Source organism: Ptychodera flava (genome assembly GCF_041260155.1).
Source record: "Ptychodera flava strain L36383 chromosome 3 unlocalized genomic scaffold, AS_Pfla_20210202 Scaffold_27__1_contigs__length_13241970_pilon, whole genome shotgun sequence".
Lineage (NCBI taxonomy): Eukaryota > Metazoa > Hemichordata > Enteropneusta > Ptychoderidae > Ptychodera > Ptychodera flava.
Window position 1 is genome coordinate 7,370,832 of NW_027248281.1, and position 13,977 is coordinate 7,384,808.

General features: G+C 38.2%; 1 protein-coding gene across 1 annotated transcript; it reads right to left on the reverse strand.

Annotated features, from left to right (window-relative positions):
* Positions 1–1,958: 1,958 nt before the first annotated feature.
* LOC139126211 (uncharacterized) lies at positions 1,959–9,933 on the reverse strand. The gene is made up of 5 exons (XM_070692259.1): positions 9,456–9,933; positions 4,669–4,979; positions 4,188–4,332; positions 3,591–3,710; positions 1,959–2,240 (listed from the first exon to the last, which is right to left on the reverse strand). The coding sequence occupies exons 2-5, from the start codon at positions 4,911–4,913 to the stop codon at positions 1,959–1,961; spliced, it is 792 nt and encodes a 263-aa protein (XP_070548360.1). The 5' UTR covers positions 4,914–4,979; positions 9,456–9,933.
* Between the last annotated feature and the right edge of the window lie 4,044 nt (positions 9,934–13,977).

Genomic DNA, 13,977 nt, shown 5'->3' on the forward strand with positions numbered 1-13,977 from the left:
TACAATCTTTGAAAAGAGTGATCTTCTCTTTTATTAAAATCGAGTGTATAAGGCGAGGGTAGTGCATTCACTAATGATGCACAGACGTAAAAAGTACAGATTATACGATAACCTCACATTGGTATACCAAATGTAAGTAAAAAATAAGGATCAGCTGAGTCTGTGGTGTCCTTCATGGTAAGAGCTGATGAACAGTAAAACTTGCAAAAGAAATGAATCACAGTACAAACCATGCCACCACCCGCACTACTTGGAAAGAGAGTAGTTGTATCAAGTCCGAAAACATTTCTTCCATCATTAAGACATTGAATGATCGGCACCTGAGACGAGAATAAAACTGTATCATGTCCGATTTATACTATGTTATTCCTATGCACTGCATGCAGTAGAGTTGCTACCATAAGTACCATACCAATCCATAATCGATATGAACAGAGATCACTTCTTGTTGCCATATGTTCTCAACTTCTCAAAGAACAGTGGTTGGTTTGAAATAGTCCCCTAAGGTGTGGAAAGTGTCGAAGTAGCAAACTCTCAGTTGAAACGTCACGAAAAGGCTGGAAAATTCAACATGTCCAAGGCCGACCATTACACTGTAAATAACGGACATCCACTGATCGAAGCTTAACTTACATAAACTCTAAGTGTCTAACGCAGGCAACGTCCTTCAATCATTACAGTTGTTCTCCTAAACCTCTTCTGTGTTCCCTTCATCGTCGACTGAGAGAAGTAATAGACGATTTCTCCCAAAAACCGTGGCTTAATGGAGTGAATGATTATCCAGCCTCACATATTCCAACACTGGAATTCAAAATGGCAACCTTGGCAAAATTGGCCAATCAGAAGTCTTGTTTTAAAACACGTGATGTTGTAAGGTCAAAGTTCGAATACATGATGTTCTGTTTGACCTGTGACCTCCTGGCTGCTGCTGCTGCCTTTTCAAACATTAGTTTTGCGAGAATGGGAGAGTATATTACTTTTATGCCAACTTTTATACACTATAAATCAGTCAGTGTACCTCTATGGCCTTCCGACATGTATGATTATGCAAGTAACGATCGTGAGTAGTCAGATTTTAAGCCAATTACCTTTCTAAATGTGTTTGCATGTATCAACGTAGGACAGTAACACTCTCTGATCGACACATGACTGAGGCATTGCCTTATTTAGTGCTCGGTGCTACACGGCAACACAGAAAAACCTTGAACAGGGCCCATGGGCTACATTGCAGCTATTCAGTGGTATGACTTGTAAACCAAACAAAAAAATTGTAGTTTCTTTTCCTGAAATACGTCAGGGCTTTTTTGAAACTTATCATTTAAAAACATTAATGTCCAGAGAAATAACCTTCATGCATTGATGTTTTTCAGTACATTTATTTCATATTCCAAGGTAATGGTTTGATAAATTTGTGCATTCCACAAATTGACCTATCTAATTTTTTTTCAAAAAATAGTATTTCTCAAATCATTAATCCTTTGACTTTTCTTTTTCTTAAGGATTATGTGGTAATTTACAGTACATACCACCTATAACTTACTTAGATTTTGTTTATTTATTGAGTGATTATGATATTTGGTATCCTGTTGTCTTCATCGTTGGACACATGTGTTAAATTCTGCCTGAAAATACCGGTATTCTTTATGATTTGTTGAAGAGAATTTTGCAATATTACAATTTAACCAAAATAAAAATTTAAAACATGGTCATCAAGAAAATTGGTCATTCTAGGACGATGCTCAACCATAGTTTATCATTGATAACGATAGTCAGAAATATAATTAGCTATCAAATAACATGGTTGACCATGGTTGCTGACAATCATGAACAGATCAGCGATGATAGACCGTGGTCAACTGTCATAGACCAAGGTATTTGACTGCTTACTGTGGTCTCATATCATAGCCAACCATTGTAGTTCATGGTCAAACATCAAAAACCATCAAATACCCTGTTGATCATGGTACATCACAGTTGACATTTCGCCGGGGTATATCTCTCAATTTCCTGTAAATTTGTAAGCACTCACCTGTTTTTGTCAGTGGTGTTACACCTAAATCTCTGAAAGGTTCTCCTAAATAACTTTCTGATATTTGCCAATCGTCACAGGAGGTGTCACTTGAATCAGTCTCAGACATGTAAGTTTCAGATTCAGACTCAAACATATCTTGCAAAGGAGTTCCGTATTCATCACCAGATAGAGCATCAACTGTGTCTTCAACTGTACTTAGCAGTTCATTCTGTAATGTAAAAACAATTACAAAACAAACATTCACATTCAGTGTAAAAGTTTGATATTAAGAAATGTATTCAACCTCCTTTATTTTTCACACTCCAAAATACTTTGAATGTGGTACTGGGCTCGAAATTAGCGGTAGTCCCGCGTCCACTGACTACCAAATTTTCCCTGGGGCTACCAAAATGCATGGTATGGTAGCCCATACGGACTACCAAAGCCTGGGACATGAAACTCAGTCAGAGTCAGAACTAGGCATGCTATGTCCGTCACTTTTGGACGAGCTGAATGCAGTCACACCCAGCCAGCTAGCTGGACACACAAAGGCCACACTATGAATCTGTCATGCAAATTGCAAACATGACAGCGCCGCATTTTTCACAAAAGTTTCAATATCTGAACTGATGTACTTGGTTGACAGGCACAAGATATGATGGCCAATGAAAATGCATTTTCACTACATTTAGATCATAATATATATTATACCAATCACAGTTACATGGAATTTGTGTCCCAAGTACAGAAAGTCCATGCTCTATTTTTAGCCCTGCAGTGCTAGAGTGTATGTCTCACCGGCTGAGCTGAGAGAAAGTCGTTGTCATGGTGACTATAAAAATGTGCATACTACTCTGTGTATGAAACGGATTGTCAATAGGTCACCAAACATTTGAGTATCACTGCTGTCAAAGTCATAAGGTATTACTGGTTTCCTTTGGGTATTACAGGTGTGCAAGTATTCGAACCAAATGAAGAGAAAATTCACTTTATGGGCAGAATCTTGAAAACTAGGTCTTTTCTTGCCCTCTAACGTGAAAAATATCCCTAAACTGCAAACTGCATGGGCTACCAGCCAACTACCAACTTCAGAAAATGGTAGCCCAAGTCGACTACCATAGAAAAAAAGTTACAGTCGAGCCCTGTGGTATAAGTACTGAGTTACTATAAAAATTGTAGGATGCAGTCCAACATGACACAAATTTGCTGGCCAGGCTGAGGCCTTGCTTATTCAGAGTTTAGGAAACTTCATCCGGTGCCTTTACCACTAAGGATGGGCATCTTGATTTGACACTGAAGTTGAAAATGTACAGACGATCGACGTTGTTTGTTCCTAAGAATTTTATAATTGAAATTATTTGTCTGATATTGTTGACTATCATGTATCACTATTAGCCACTTTGAACAATGTAGTTGACAATGTGTGGTTTTAACTGTCAGCCTTTGTGAAAACATTTTAGTTTGGACACATTCATTTGGAGATGTTGTGGCTACAGTCAGTATATGGTAAAAAATGTCAATGTACATTGTCACTGGAGAATTAATAAAATGGGGATACAAAATCCGCAAATCTCTATACCTGAATATTCTTCTTCCAGCCCATTATTTCCGTGTCAAAGTCTTTCCGTAATCTGTCCACAGTATTCCGTGTTGTTCTTGCCTTGAGACAAATGCCAATTTTATGGCACCATGTGAATAGCTGTTTTGGAGAATGTAAAAAGGATATCAAGTGTCTTGCCTTTCCCATAGAGGGATATTAGCTGTAACTTTTGGCTACTTGTTTGGTATTGAGGTTGTATGTATCAACTACAGTTTCTTATCATTATCCCTATATCATGCTCATATGACCAGTACTCTGCTTGTCAACACTACCTGTATATGTGAAACGACCATTGTCACTGTTGAAAAAAGAATTCTAGTCTCCATTTGAATAGTTTTCAGCAATTACAATGCTGACTTTACACATATCGCCAGTATTAATAAGGTAAAAATTGGGTATTGCATCATGCTTCAGGGATTCAAACCAGAAACTGTGAACTGTAGTTGATTCACAGAAAAAAAATAATGAAAAATTACCAAGAAAATTTTTATCACTTTGGAGATATTAACAAATTGTATATCATGGTAAAAAATCATTACAATTGATAGAGGTTATAACAAAATATATTGCTTTTACCTTCTGATTGCAACCACTCCTGTACATTTGTAATGCATTCAGAGTCTGCAGAAAGTGAAATTTCCTTGGTTTTCGCAAATTCAGGATTGTTGCAATTATGAAGCCCAAAGCTGGTACAAATTCACCTACTTTGCCATCACTGTCACTGAAAGAGTGTGTGTGTGATTCTTTGTCAGTAAAAGTTAGTGTTCATTGTACTGCTTCAATTTTGTAGTCACACTGTTTTGGTAGTTTTCTTTTCAATTCAGATGTTGGTAAACATACATGGTAAAATATACCATAGATTGGCACTGATTTAATGAAAAAATAAGGGCAAAATACTTTTGCGCTCATGGGATGTTCTTAAAGAGAAATGCACCATGGTTTTAACTTTAAAGTCACCCCGCCCATAGTTTTAGTCAAACCACAATTTTTAAAACAATCAGATCACAATATCAGGCAACAATTTTACTTCAACAAGATTTAGACTTTTTATACTCACATTCCAACCTTATCAGTGTTTCGTCTGTTGGTAAGAGTAGCTTCTAGCACAGCATGGATAAGTGGCATGTTCTTTCTGGTTTCATAGAGGTAATTGGCCCAGTGAAATCCCTTTATGCTGGAAGCTGTCACAGCTGACGCAGGAACATTACCCTTTTTCAGGTACTTTGTGATCTCTTGTCTGACTTCAAATTTAATCAGCTTTTGAAATACTTCTTTAAATTTGGCACTCTTCAGAAGAATCATTATAGCTGACCAATAGTTGTAAGATTTTTAATTGCGAATTACTTCCTGTATGAAACCTGCAGATGTCTGTAAATGAAATATCACAAGAAAAAAAGACAACATTGGACTTTTAAGTAAGTGTCAAACTTATTTCTCTACTAACAAAACAAGAGTTATTTTTTAATGAAGAACTTGCAGATATTTTTACTTTATATAAAAATAGAAATACCTAATTATATTTATTATTAGCTACTATTATTATACTGTAATACTTTATCTTTATTGAAGAACATTTGAACTTATTTTTGTATCACACTTTTATTGCAGCCACAAATGTCGTGTAAATCCTATATTTACAAGCAAGCACTAAAACATTGTTATTATTATTATTATTATTATTATTATTAATACAAGTTTTGGGGCTATAAGTATTATATAGAAATCTAATAGGCCTAACAGTTCATTGAAGCTGTGGAAAAGAGGTGCTGTTTATTTTAATTTTGCCATAGGGGTGGCTTCTAATTGTCAAACGTTTATTCTTTCCGCCCAATTAGGTGTTCCTTTTGACATCACTACCCTTATGAATATTCATATACTTGCAAAAACTGACAGTCGCTGTGTCTAGCAGCACGTGCTCACAGCTGCTGAGCTGCACAGCGTAGCCTTTGAATGCAGGCCCATCGTGGCAGTCGTAAGCGTGCACAAAACAAGGCACAGCGACTCTGGAGAGTCTATGCCAGTGTAATTGGCCTTGTAAACGTATCTTTAGCGTGGCATTTGTAGTTGTAGCAAAAACCATAAACCCTCTCCCTATGCTTACGTTGTTGGTTTTATTTTGTTCATGTGCATTAAATGTAAGCAATCAAGGAAGTTTTGGAATGGAAATAGAGCAAAAGCATGAGTTTCCGCGAGATCTTTGCTACAAATATAACTTTACGCATGCGCACTCTTTTGCCAGTGTAGTCTTCCAATATGAGCATGCGCAATTGAGTGAACGTGCACATGAATGTGTAGTCTGTACACTACGTCTTGTGCTATAATCATGTCGTTCAGCTTTGCATGTTGACATAAACTGGAATTACTGCAGAGAATACTTTTCAGGACATCACATGTGAGTCTCTAAGGTAACAAGTAGGACGTTTAGGAAATCCTTTCAGAAAGTTCACGCCGCCTGTGGCCATTTTGTGGAGTATATAAGCTTATAGTTATACGTACCTGGAGCATATACAGTATTTCTACTGTACAGTGTACATATTGCCGGATAATGCGATGGAATTTTACGTTTTACGTCGTTCAATCAATCAGATGGAAATGCCACCCTTCTCCAAACTTTGAAAAAAACAGGGTGACGGATTTGGAATGCTAACTCTTGTATATCAAGAATGACGTAATTTAATGAGAAGATATTTGTATTCGAGCACGGCTACAGTTTTTGATTCGAGAACTCTCATCATGGACAGACCGTGGTTGTATTCAACAATCGAGAGGGCTAGGGTGAGTCGAACTTTTTCATTTGTCCATGTAGCACTTGTGCAAAGATAAGCGAATCCACAGGCCTTTGGCGAATCAATAAATGCGTTTTCACCAAGCTGAAAGGTTGAAAGATCCGTCCGTTACTTTGGGATGAGGTAGATAAATGCAGTCAAACCCAGCTGGGCATAATGTGACTTTGTTCTGGAAATTACGAGGACGACCGGCCGTGCGGTGGAACTTTGCAACAAAGTTTCAATATCTGAACTGACGTACTTGAATGACAAGCACAGGAAACGATGGCCAATAAAAACGCATTCTCGTTGCATTTTGATAATAATGTATCAATCACAATGACACAGAAATTATGCCTCCTCCCGGCAGAAGGGCCATGGCCAATTTTTAGCCCTGCCAGAGTATCTCTCAGTGCTGAAAAGGCCATGTTGTTGTCAGGTTGTCATGGCGACTTTTAAAATTTGCATACAACTCTGAGAGTGAAACTGGTTGTTAATAGGTCACAAAACGTTTGAGTCCCACTGTCGTCCATTATACCTGTTTCCTTGATAGTGCGCATGCGTGCGTGAGTGCTTCACGAACTCTACAACGTGTTGAGCAGTCTCAGTCAGAAAAATGTAACAACTTAGCCGGCTATTGAACCACTCTTTTTTAGGAGTGGAGATTTAGCCGAGTGGTTCTGTCTGTGGCCTCTAAGCTAGGCGACTGATGCCGTATGTTGTGGGTTCGAATCCGATTGAAAACTATCCGAATTTTCTACCCTGGGTAGGTAACACTGCTGGTGGACAGAATTGTCCCCAAGGTTATCGTTCGCCCAGTTAAAGCGATGAAATTCGTTTCTTCGCTTCAATAAAGTGTGTATGTGCGATGTATGATAGTGAGCATGCGTGCGTGAGTGCTTCACGAACTCTACAACGTGTTGAGCGGTCTCAGTCAGAAAAATGTAACAACTTAGCCGGCTATTGAACCACTCTATTTTGGGAGTGGAGATTTAGCCGAGTGGTTCTGTCTGTGGCCTCTCAGCTAGGCGACTGATGCCGTATGTTGTGGGTTCGAATCCGATTGAAATCTATCCGAATTTTCTACCCTGGGTAGGTAACACTGCAGGTGGACAGAATTGTCCCCGAGGTTATCGTTCGCCCAGTTAAAGCGATGAAATTTGTTTCTTCGCTTCAGTAAAGTGTGTATGTGCGATGTATGATAGTGAGCATGCGTGCGTGAGTGCTTCACGAACTCTACAACGTGTTGAGCGGTCTCAGTAAGAAAAATGTAACAACTTAGCCGGCTATTGAACCACTCTTTTTTGGGAGTGGAGATTTAGCCGAGTGGTTCTGTCTGTGGCCTCTCAGCTAGGCGACTGATGCCGTATGTTGTGGTTTCGAATCCTATTGACAACTATCCGAATTTTCTACGCTGGGTAGGTAACACTGCTGGTGGACAGAATTGTCCCCGAGGTTATCGTTCGCCCAGTTAAAGCAATGAAATTCGTTTCTTCGCTTCAATAAAGTGTGTATGTGCGATGTATGATAGTGAGCATGCATGCGTGAGTGCTTCACGAACTCTACAACGTGTTGAGCTGTCTCAGTCAGAAAAATGTAACAACTTAGCCGGCTATTGAACCACTCTTTTTTGGGAGTGCAGATTTAGCCGAGTGGTTCTGTCTGTGGCCTCTCAGCTAGGCGACTGATGCTGTATGTTGTGGGTTCGAATCCGATCGAAAACTAACTGAATTTTCTACCCTGGGTAGGTAACACTGCTGGTGGACAGAATTGTCCCCGAGGTTATCGTTCGCCCAATTAAAGCGATGAAATTCGTTTCTTTGCTTCAATAAAGTGTGTATGTGCGATGTATGATAGTGAGCATGCGTGCATGAGTGCTTCACAAACTCTACAACGTGTTGAGCGGTCTCAGTCAGAAAAATGTAACAACTTAGACGGCTATTGAACCACTCTTTTTTGGGAGTGGAGATTTAGCCGAGTGGTTCTGTCTGTGGCCTCTCAGCTAGGCGACTGATGCCGTATGTTGTGAGTTCGAATCCGATTGAAAACTATCCAAATTAAAGGTGTGCAATTATACATATCAGAAGACTAGTAAAGTCACTCCATGGGCAGAATCTCGTAAAATAGACTTTTCTTGTCTGGTTAACGAAAGAAAATACCCCTGATCTAAAATATGCATGGTTTTAAAATAAAAAAACTGTGGTAACCTAAATGGTTACCATGGCAACATGAAACAAAAATGAACATGGAGTTCATGCTGTGATAAATACACTTAGGAGAGCATTTGCATAGTAAATGGGATTACTTTTAATGGAATTTGGAAAAACTTTGAAATTTTAAAACGCAAATAGGTTATTATGGAAACACAAGGCAGTAAAAATGGATATCATGTTTTGTCTTTCTAACCCAAACTATCCCTGTGGTATAATATTTCTGTTGATTACTGGATTTTTACACTGGATATTTGGTCTTTCTAACCCAAAATATCCCTTTGATATAACATATTCTGTTGGTTACTGGATTTTAGGTGGAATCTTTGAAAAACTGGTAATTTTTACTCCTGAATGGTTACCATGAAAACATCTCTCATTAAAATGAGTGTGATTATTTGGTGTGCTTACAAGAAAAACCCTTACTATCATTTTTTTTACATCAATCAATAGTTCTTTAATAGGAATTAGGGAAAATAACATTTTCAATCCCAAAATAGTTACCATGGCAACTCGAAACATTAAGATAAGTCTTGTTTTTGTGTTCTCTGACCCAAACTCACCCACTAGGTGATTTTCATATCAATCAAAGTAACTTTTCATGGGATATTAGAAAAACTGAAATTTTCAACCGCTAAAATGGTTACCATGGAAACATGGGACAGTAAAATCGATATCATATTTGGTCTTTCAGAACCGAAATACCCTTATGGTGAAATTTTCACGGAAATTGAACCTATTATTATTTGTGTTATTATTTCTATATAATACTTATATTAATTATTATTATTATTATTATCATATAATCGAGTAATTAGTGACACACATAAAATGATCCTCAGTGGTTGTAAACTGCACTGTATACTTACATGATTTTCCATGGCCATTGTGCTTTTCATAGGCGTGCCACGACAGGGTGATGACGTAATCGGTGGCTCAGGGAAAGACTGGTACACTTTCTTCGGTTTGGACACGGGTGTGCCTGTACTGCGCCTCTTCCTCTTTAAAGAAAAAGTTTCTCGTTTTGTACGGGCATCTAATTCTTTTTCAACCACTGAAACTTCATTCTTTGCCTTGTACAACCTGGCGAACAAACTGTGGCATTCTCCGCATAGGAAACTTCTTTCCCCCTCTTCGCTCGAAATGTCAACATCACAAAGCTGACAAATTGCATCTTTTACGGAACATCCATTCTGAATTTTTTTCCTAAGGGCATACATGTGGTAACCTTTGTGCCTTTGCTTAAAGTTTGTCGAACAGAAAAAACAGAGTGCTGACAACATTGCGAACGTTCAGACGACAAGGATGTGCGAGGTCGATCTTTCACGGGGATGTCTGCGATGAATGTTAGTGTTCAGAAGTTGTATGCCATGCAGGTTGGAAATTGAAAAGAAAATCTGCTGACTTTCATCTGAACAAAGTCAAATTCAGTGAATCTGCACATGTTTTGATTCTCAACATCGAAGTTTAGCACTAAAAGTACGATCAATTCGGCAAAATCGCGCAATCGCGAACCCGAAAGTTGACAGCGCACAAAACCACGTATACCTCGAGGCTTAGGGAAAGACCATTCGATTTTGGGAAGGGGTGGTCACGATCGAATTGTGAATAAAAAAAATTGTACAGATGAAAATTTCATTTTTTTTTCAAAGGAGAATAGATGTGCAAATTATATTTCTGAGTACTGCAGATGTATTTTACTAAATTTTGTTCTAAATATTTTGTTTATTTTGCAATGTAGTGTGAAGATATTTCCCCCAAAACTTTCTCTTTGAATTTTTTTTCCGTTTCTGACCACCCCCTTCCAATATCTAATGGTTTGTCCCTTAGATCTCTTGTACCAAAATAAAAATGTTTTGCGTAAGCATGCACGCTTAAACGTAGTTTGGCAGGAGTATGCGATAAAACGGCGGCCAAACAAATAAACTAAACCGATAATGGTATCATAGGTAATCTTTGCCTTTTCTTTATACTGCATAACACATGCCAGTAAGGGACCGTCTCAGATTGTCGCAGAAGTTCAAGAAACGAAATTTCTTCGTTTAGATCAAAACCCCCCCCCCTCCCCCTAAATGAAACTTCAAAAGTGCGAAATGTTCATGTCTGCCTGAGAGTACAATGTTGCATTTTGCTGTAGCTACTTAGGACGTATTCCCCTTGCCACATTTACAATTAAACTAAACGATCAGATTTGAGTACTTACAGGGCGTTTTACCGCATAAAGGTTTCATTTTGAGCGGATAAAAAAACAAGACTCTGTTCCAAAGTAGAGTTTATTTCTAAAACTTCAACGTTTCGATTCCACACAGGGACTCTTCATCAGGAATCTAAAAAACAACAAAATTACAGTAAATATGGGACTAGTAAAAATGAAAATGAGTAGCACTGGCGTAAAACCATTTAAAAACTATTCGAACAACTGAGTTGCTGGTTTACAAAAGGAAATATAGCTAAAAATCAATCTGTACAGACGAGAAGAAAAAAGTTTTGAACTTACAAACAGAAGACGAGTGAACACTCAGTCTAAAAGTAGCGATGTTGCCCGGCCGGATCGTACAAAGACACTGGCGCGAAATACAATGAAAGGAGGGCTCCCCAGAACAAACAACTTACAGACATGAGATAGGAATTTCAAAGTGTCAACTTAAATTTTGAATACAGTACATTTTGAATAAGCTGTGAATGTATTTCACACTTTCTATGCTTAATCAGCTGTCCTGAACTGTTGTACAGAAATGGATGTCAATCATTAATATCAAACAGTAAAAGCAGTAAATCAAAAACTTTGATGAGTGCAAGCCATCCAATTAAATCTCCTGAGGAGCCATAGAGAGGCACTTTAGCCAAATCTGATGTGTGCAGTGTCTGAGATGACCTTTTCTTGTTAAATTGAAACCATAAAAGCACAGCTAATAATGACAAAAACTGCCTTTTTTAACTGTTATTTTGGTCATAAAAAGCATCATTCTACAGAAAACCTGAGACACAAAGGAAAACAGTTGCATCAATAAGAACGAAAGATATCTTGTCATTTTTCTATCTCTAAAATAAGTCACTGTATCAAATATATATTGTGAAATATTTGTGCATGTTGCTTTCTCATACTGAATTCTCATAGAGAGAACAGAAAAGTATCAGGAATTTGTCATGCTTTTCATATGAAATGCAGATTTCATAATGGTACACTTTCACTAAGCAAAACATCAAGATATCTCTGGCATATATCTCTGATTTATTAAAGTATGGCGCCCGAAGAGCGAGGAGAAAAACATGAAACATCCTGATATCTCTGATATATATATGTCTTGTATATTAAAGTCATACACAGGAAGGGCGTGCTGAAAAATGTCTGATATATTAAAGTAATGCGCTCGAAGAGCACGCTGAAAAATATTGAACATACATATATCTCTGATATATGTATGCCTGATATGTTAAAGTTGGGCGTGCTGAAAAATATGTCTGATTATTAAAGTTACGCGCCCGATGGGCGCGCCGAAAAATGCAACTGGATGAAATTTGTGGCTGACACGATGCATTTTAGGCAATAATGAGCCTGTGTCGAAATTCGAAAGCACACTGACCCCCCCCCCTATTGGTCATGTCAAAAACATGGTGACCCCCCTATCACTAAAGTAAAAAACAGGGTGACACCCCCCCCCAATGAATCCACCGCTCCCCCCAGGCCGAAGAAACTGACCAGTCCCTTAGCTCTGCAGTGAGAACACGATGGATTGATGCATTTCATGCATGAACTTGATGAACCTCCCGCACTGCGTGTTTCATTAGAAACAAATACTCGTTATTCAATTCAACAAACCGAGGCTTGGTCTGCAATGCCCTAATGCCAGCACTTGCAAATGCAGTAACATCCGAGTAATTGTCATACGGTTCAGGCGATTTACCGACACACGGATATCCCTCACTTGTTACAGGAAACCCTGTCCAGTTCTGGCAGTTCCAGTGTGCATTGACTGTTTTGATCGCGTTGTAGAAGACACTTGCTTCCTTAAAGCGAATTTGGGCTTCGTTTAAACCAGCCTGTTTACACGTTGGTTTTTCCTCACCAGGTACTATATAGGTAGAGTCACTCCGGCGAGAAACTTCGACAAGGGGACCCAGGCATGTTCAATCATATTTTACGACTATGACCAGGTGCATGACAAGTGAGAATAAAGACACCTAGTGGTTAGTTAGAGCAGACGCTATAGCACATTTTAAAAAATAATACTTTTGTCTTTGTATAATTGATGAATGAAAGGTTTAGGATACAACAATGTTACTATTGGTAAATTGTGTTTTGGGCACGAACGAGATGGAAACAGTTTAATACAAATTTGTTGGCACGAGTGTGCAGTTTTTCTTTAATTTAAAATAAACACACGAAAATTTGTGATCACAAAACAAAAGTGCGAAAGTGAAGTTCACTAATTGAATGGAGATCAAACCCCTTCCCCCCCCCTAAACGAATGAATTTCGCTTTTTGAACTTCTGCACAATCTGAGACGGTCCCTAATGAACTTGTTGTGGTCGAAATACTTTCCATGTAACAGAAAATAACTTTGGTCAGTTTGGAAAAAAGATATATGCCAGCTGTTTGTTCAGTTACTCGAAACTGAATCTGATTCTGAGGCCAATGTCAGCGATGTTCAACATGGCGTTTTACAGGTAATGTTGTTATAGTAAGAGTAGGAGACGATTATAAGGCACAAGCTTACTCTAGGTGGCAGGTAATTTCTCTGTCTGTAGTTTCTTTATTCCTTCATTTTGCTATTTGGAAAAAATCGAAAAGCGTGATTTCGCCATTTCGTCATTTCACCATTTCGCTATTTCGCAGAGTACAATTAGCCCTTACGGGCCGTGCGCTGGGTTTGTCTGTCGCGTTGGCTGTGTAAAACACGACAGAGAAAGTGGTAGGGTGGGTTTTACCTGATATATTTCACTCCGTCCTCCTTAATTCCGATTTTACATCAGGCGTTTCATGTCAAAATAAAATCTTCAATTATATTTCAGAAGTTCCTACGTTACTGTATATTCATATATATACTTCGCATTCCTGTGGGTAACCCTAAGCCATTTTTGCATTTTCAATAAATTCCAGTGAATTGTGTTAATGTTACTGAATGTTACCGATTCTAATATTTTTAGGCGAGTTCTTGGAAGCACAGTAGTTTTATTTTAGGTTTAGGTGTTTTTTCACTTTTAATTAATATGTTTTGGTCTATGGATCAACGACAGTTTCTGTGACTCGATCCCCATAGCATGCTAGACTGTCTATATAAAGCTGGTATAGTCTTTATGTGAGTAATGACCACTGTTATTGTTGACAAATTAATTCCCGTCCTGACAAGATTAAATTTTCAACAATAACAATGTTTTTTATACACTTTC

Coding starts and splice junctions, on each gene's coding strand:
- LOC139126211 (XM_070692259.1), bottom strand. CDS start 4,913: ATGATTCTTCTGAAGAGTGCCAAATTTAAAGAAGTATTTCAAAAGCTG. Junction 3,711..4,187: donor GGAGTGGTTGCAATCAGAAG/GTAAAAGCAATA, acceptor TCTCCAAAACAG/CTATTCACATGGTGCCATAA. Junction 2,241..3,590: donor GCTGGAAGAAGAATATTCAG/GTATAGAGATTT, acceptor TTTACATTACAG/AATGAACTGCTAAGTACAGT.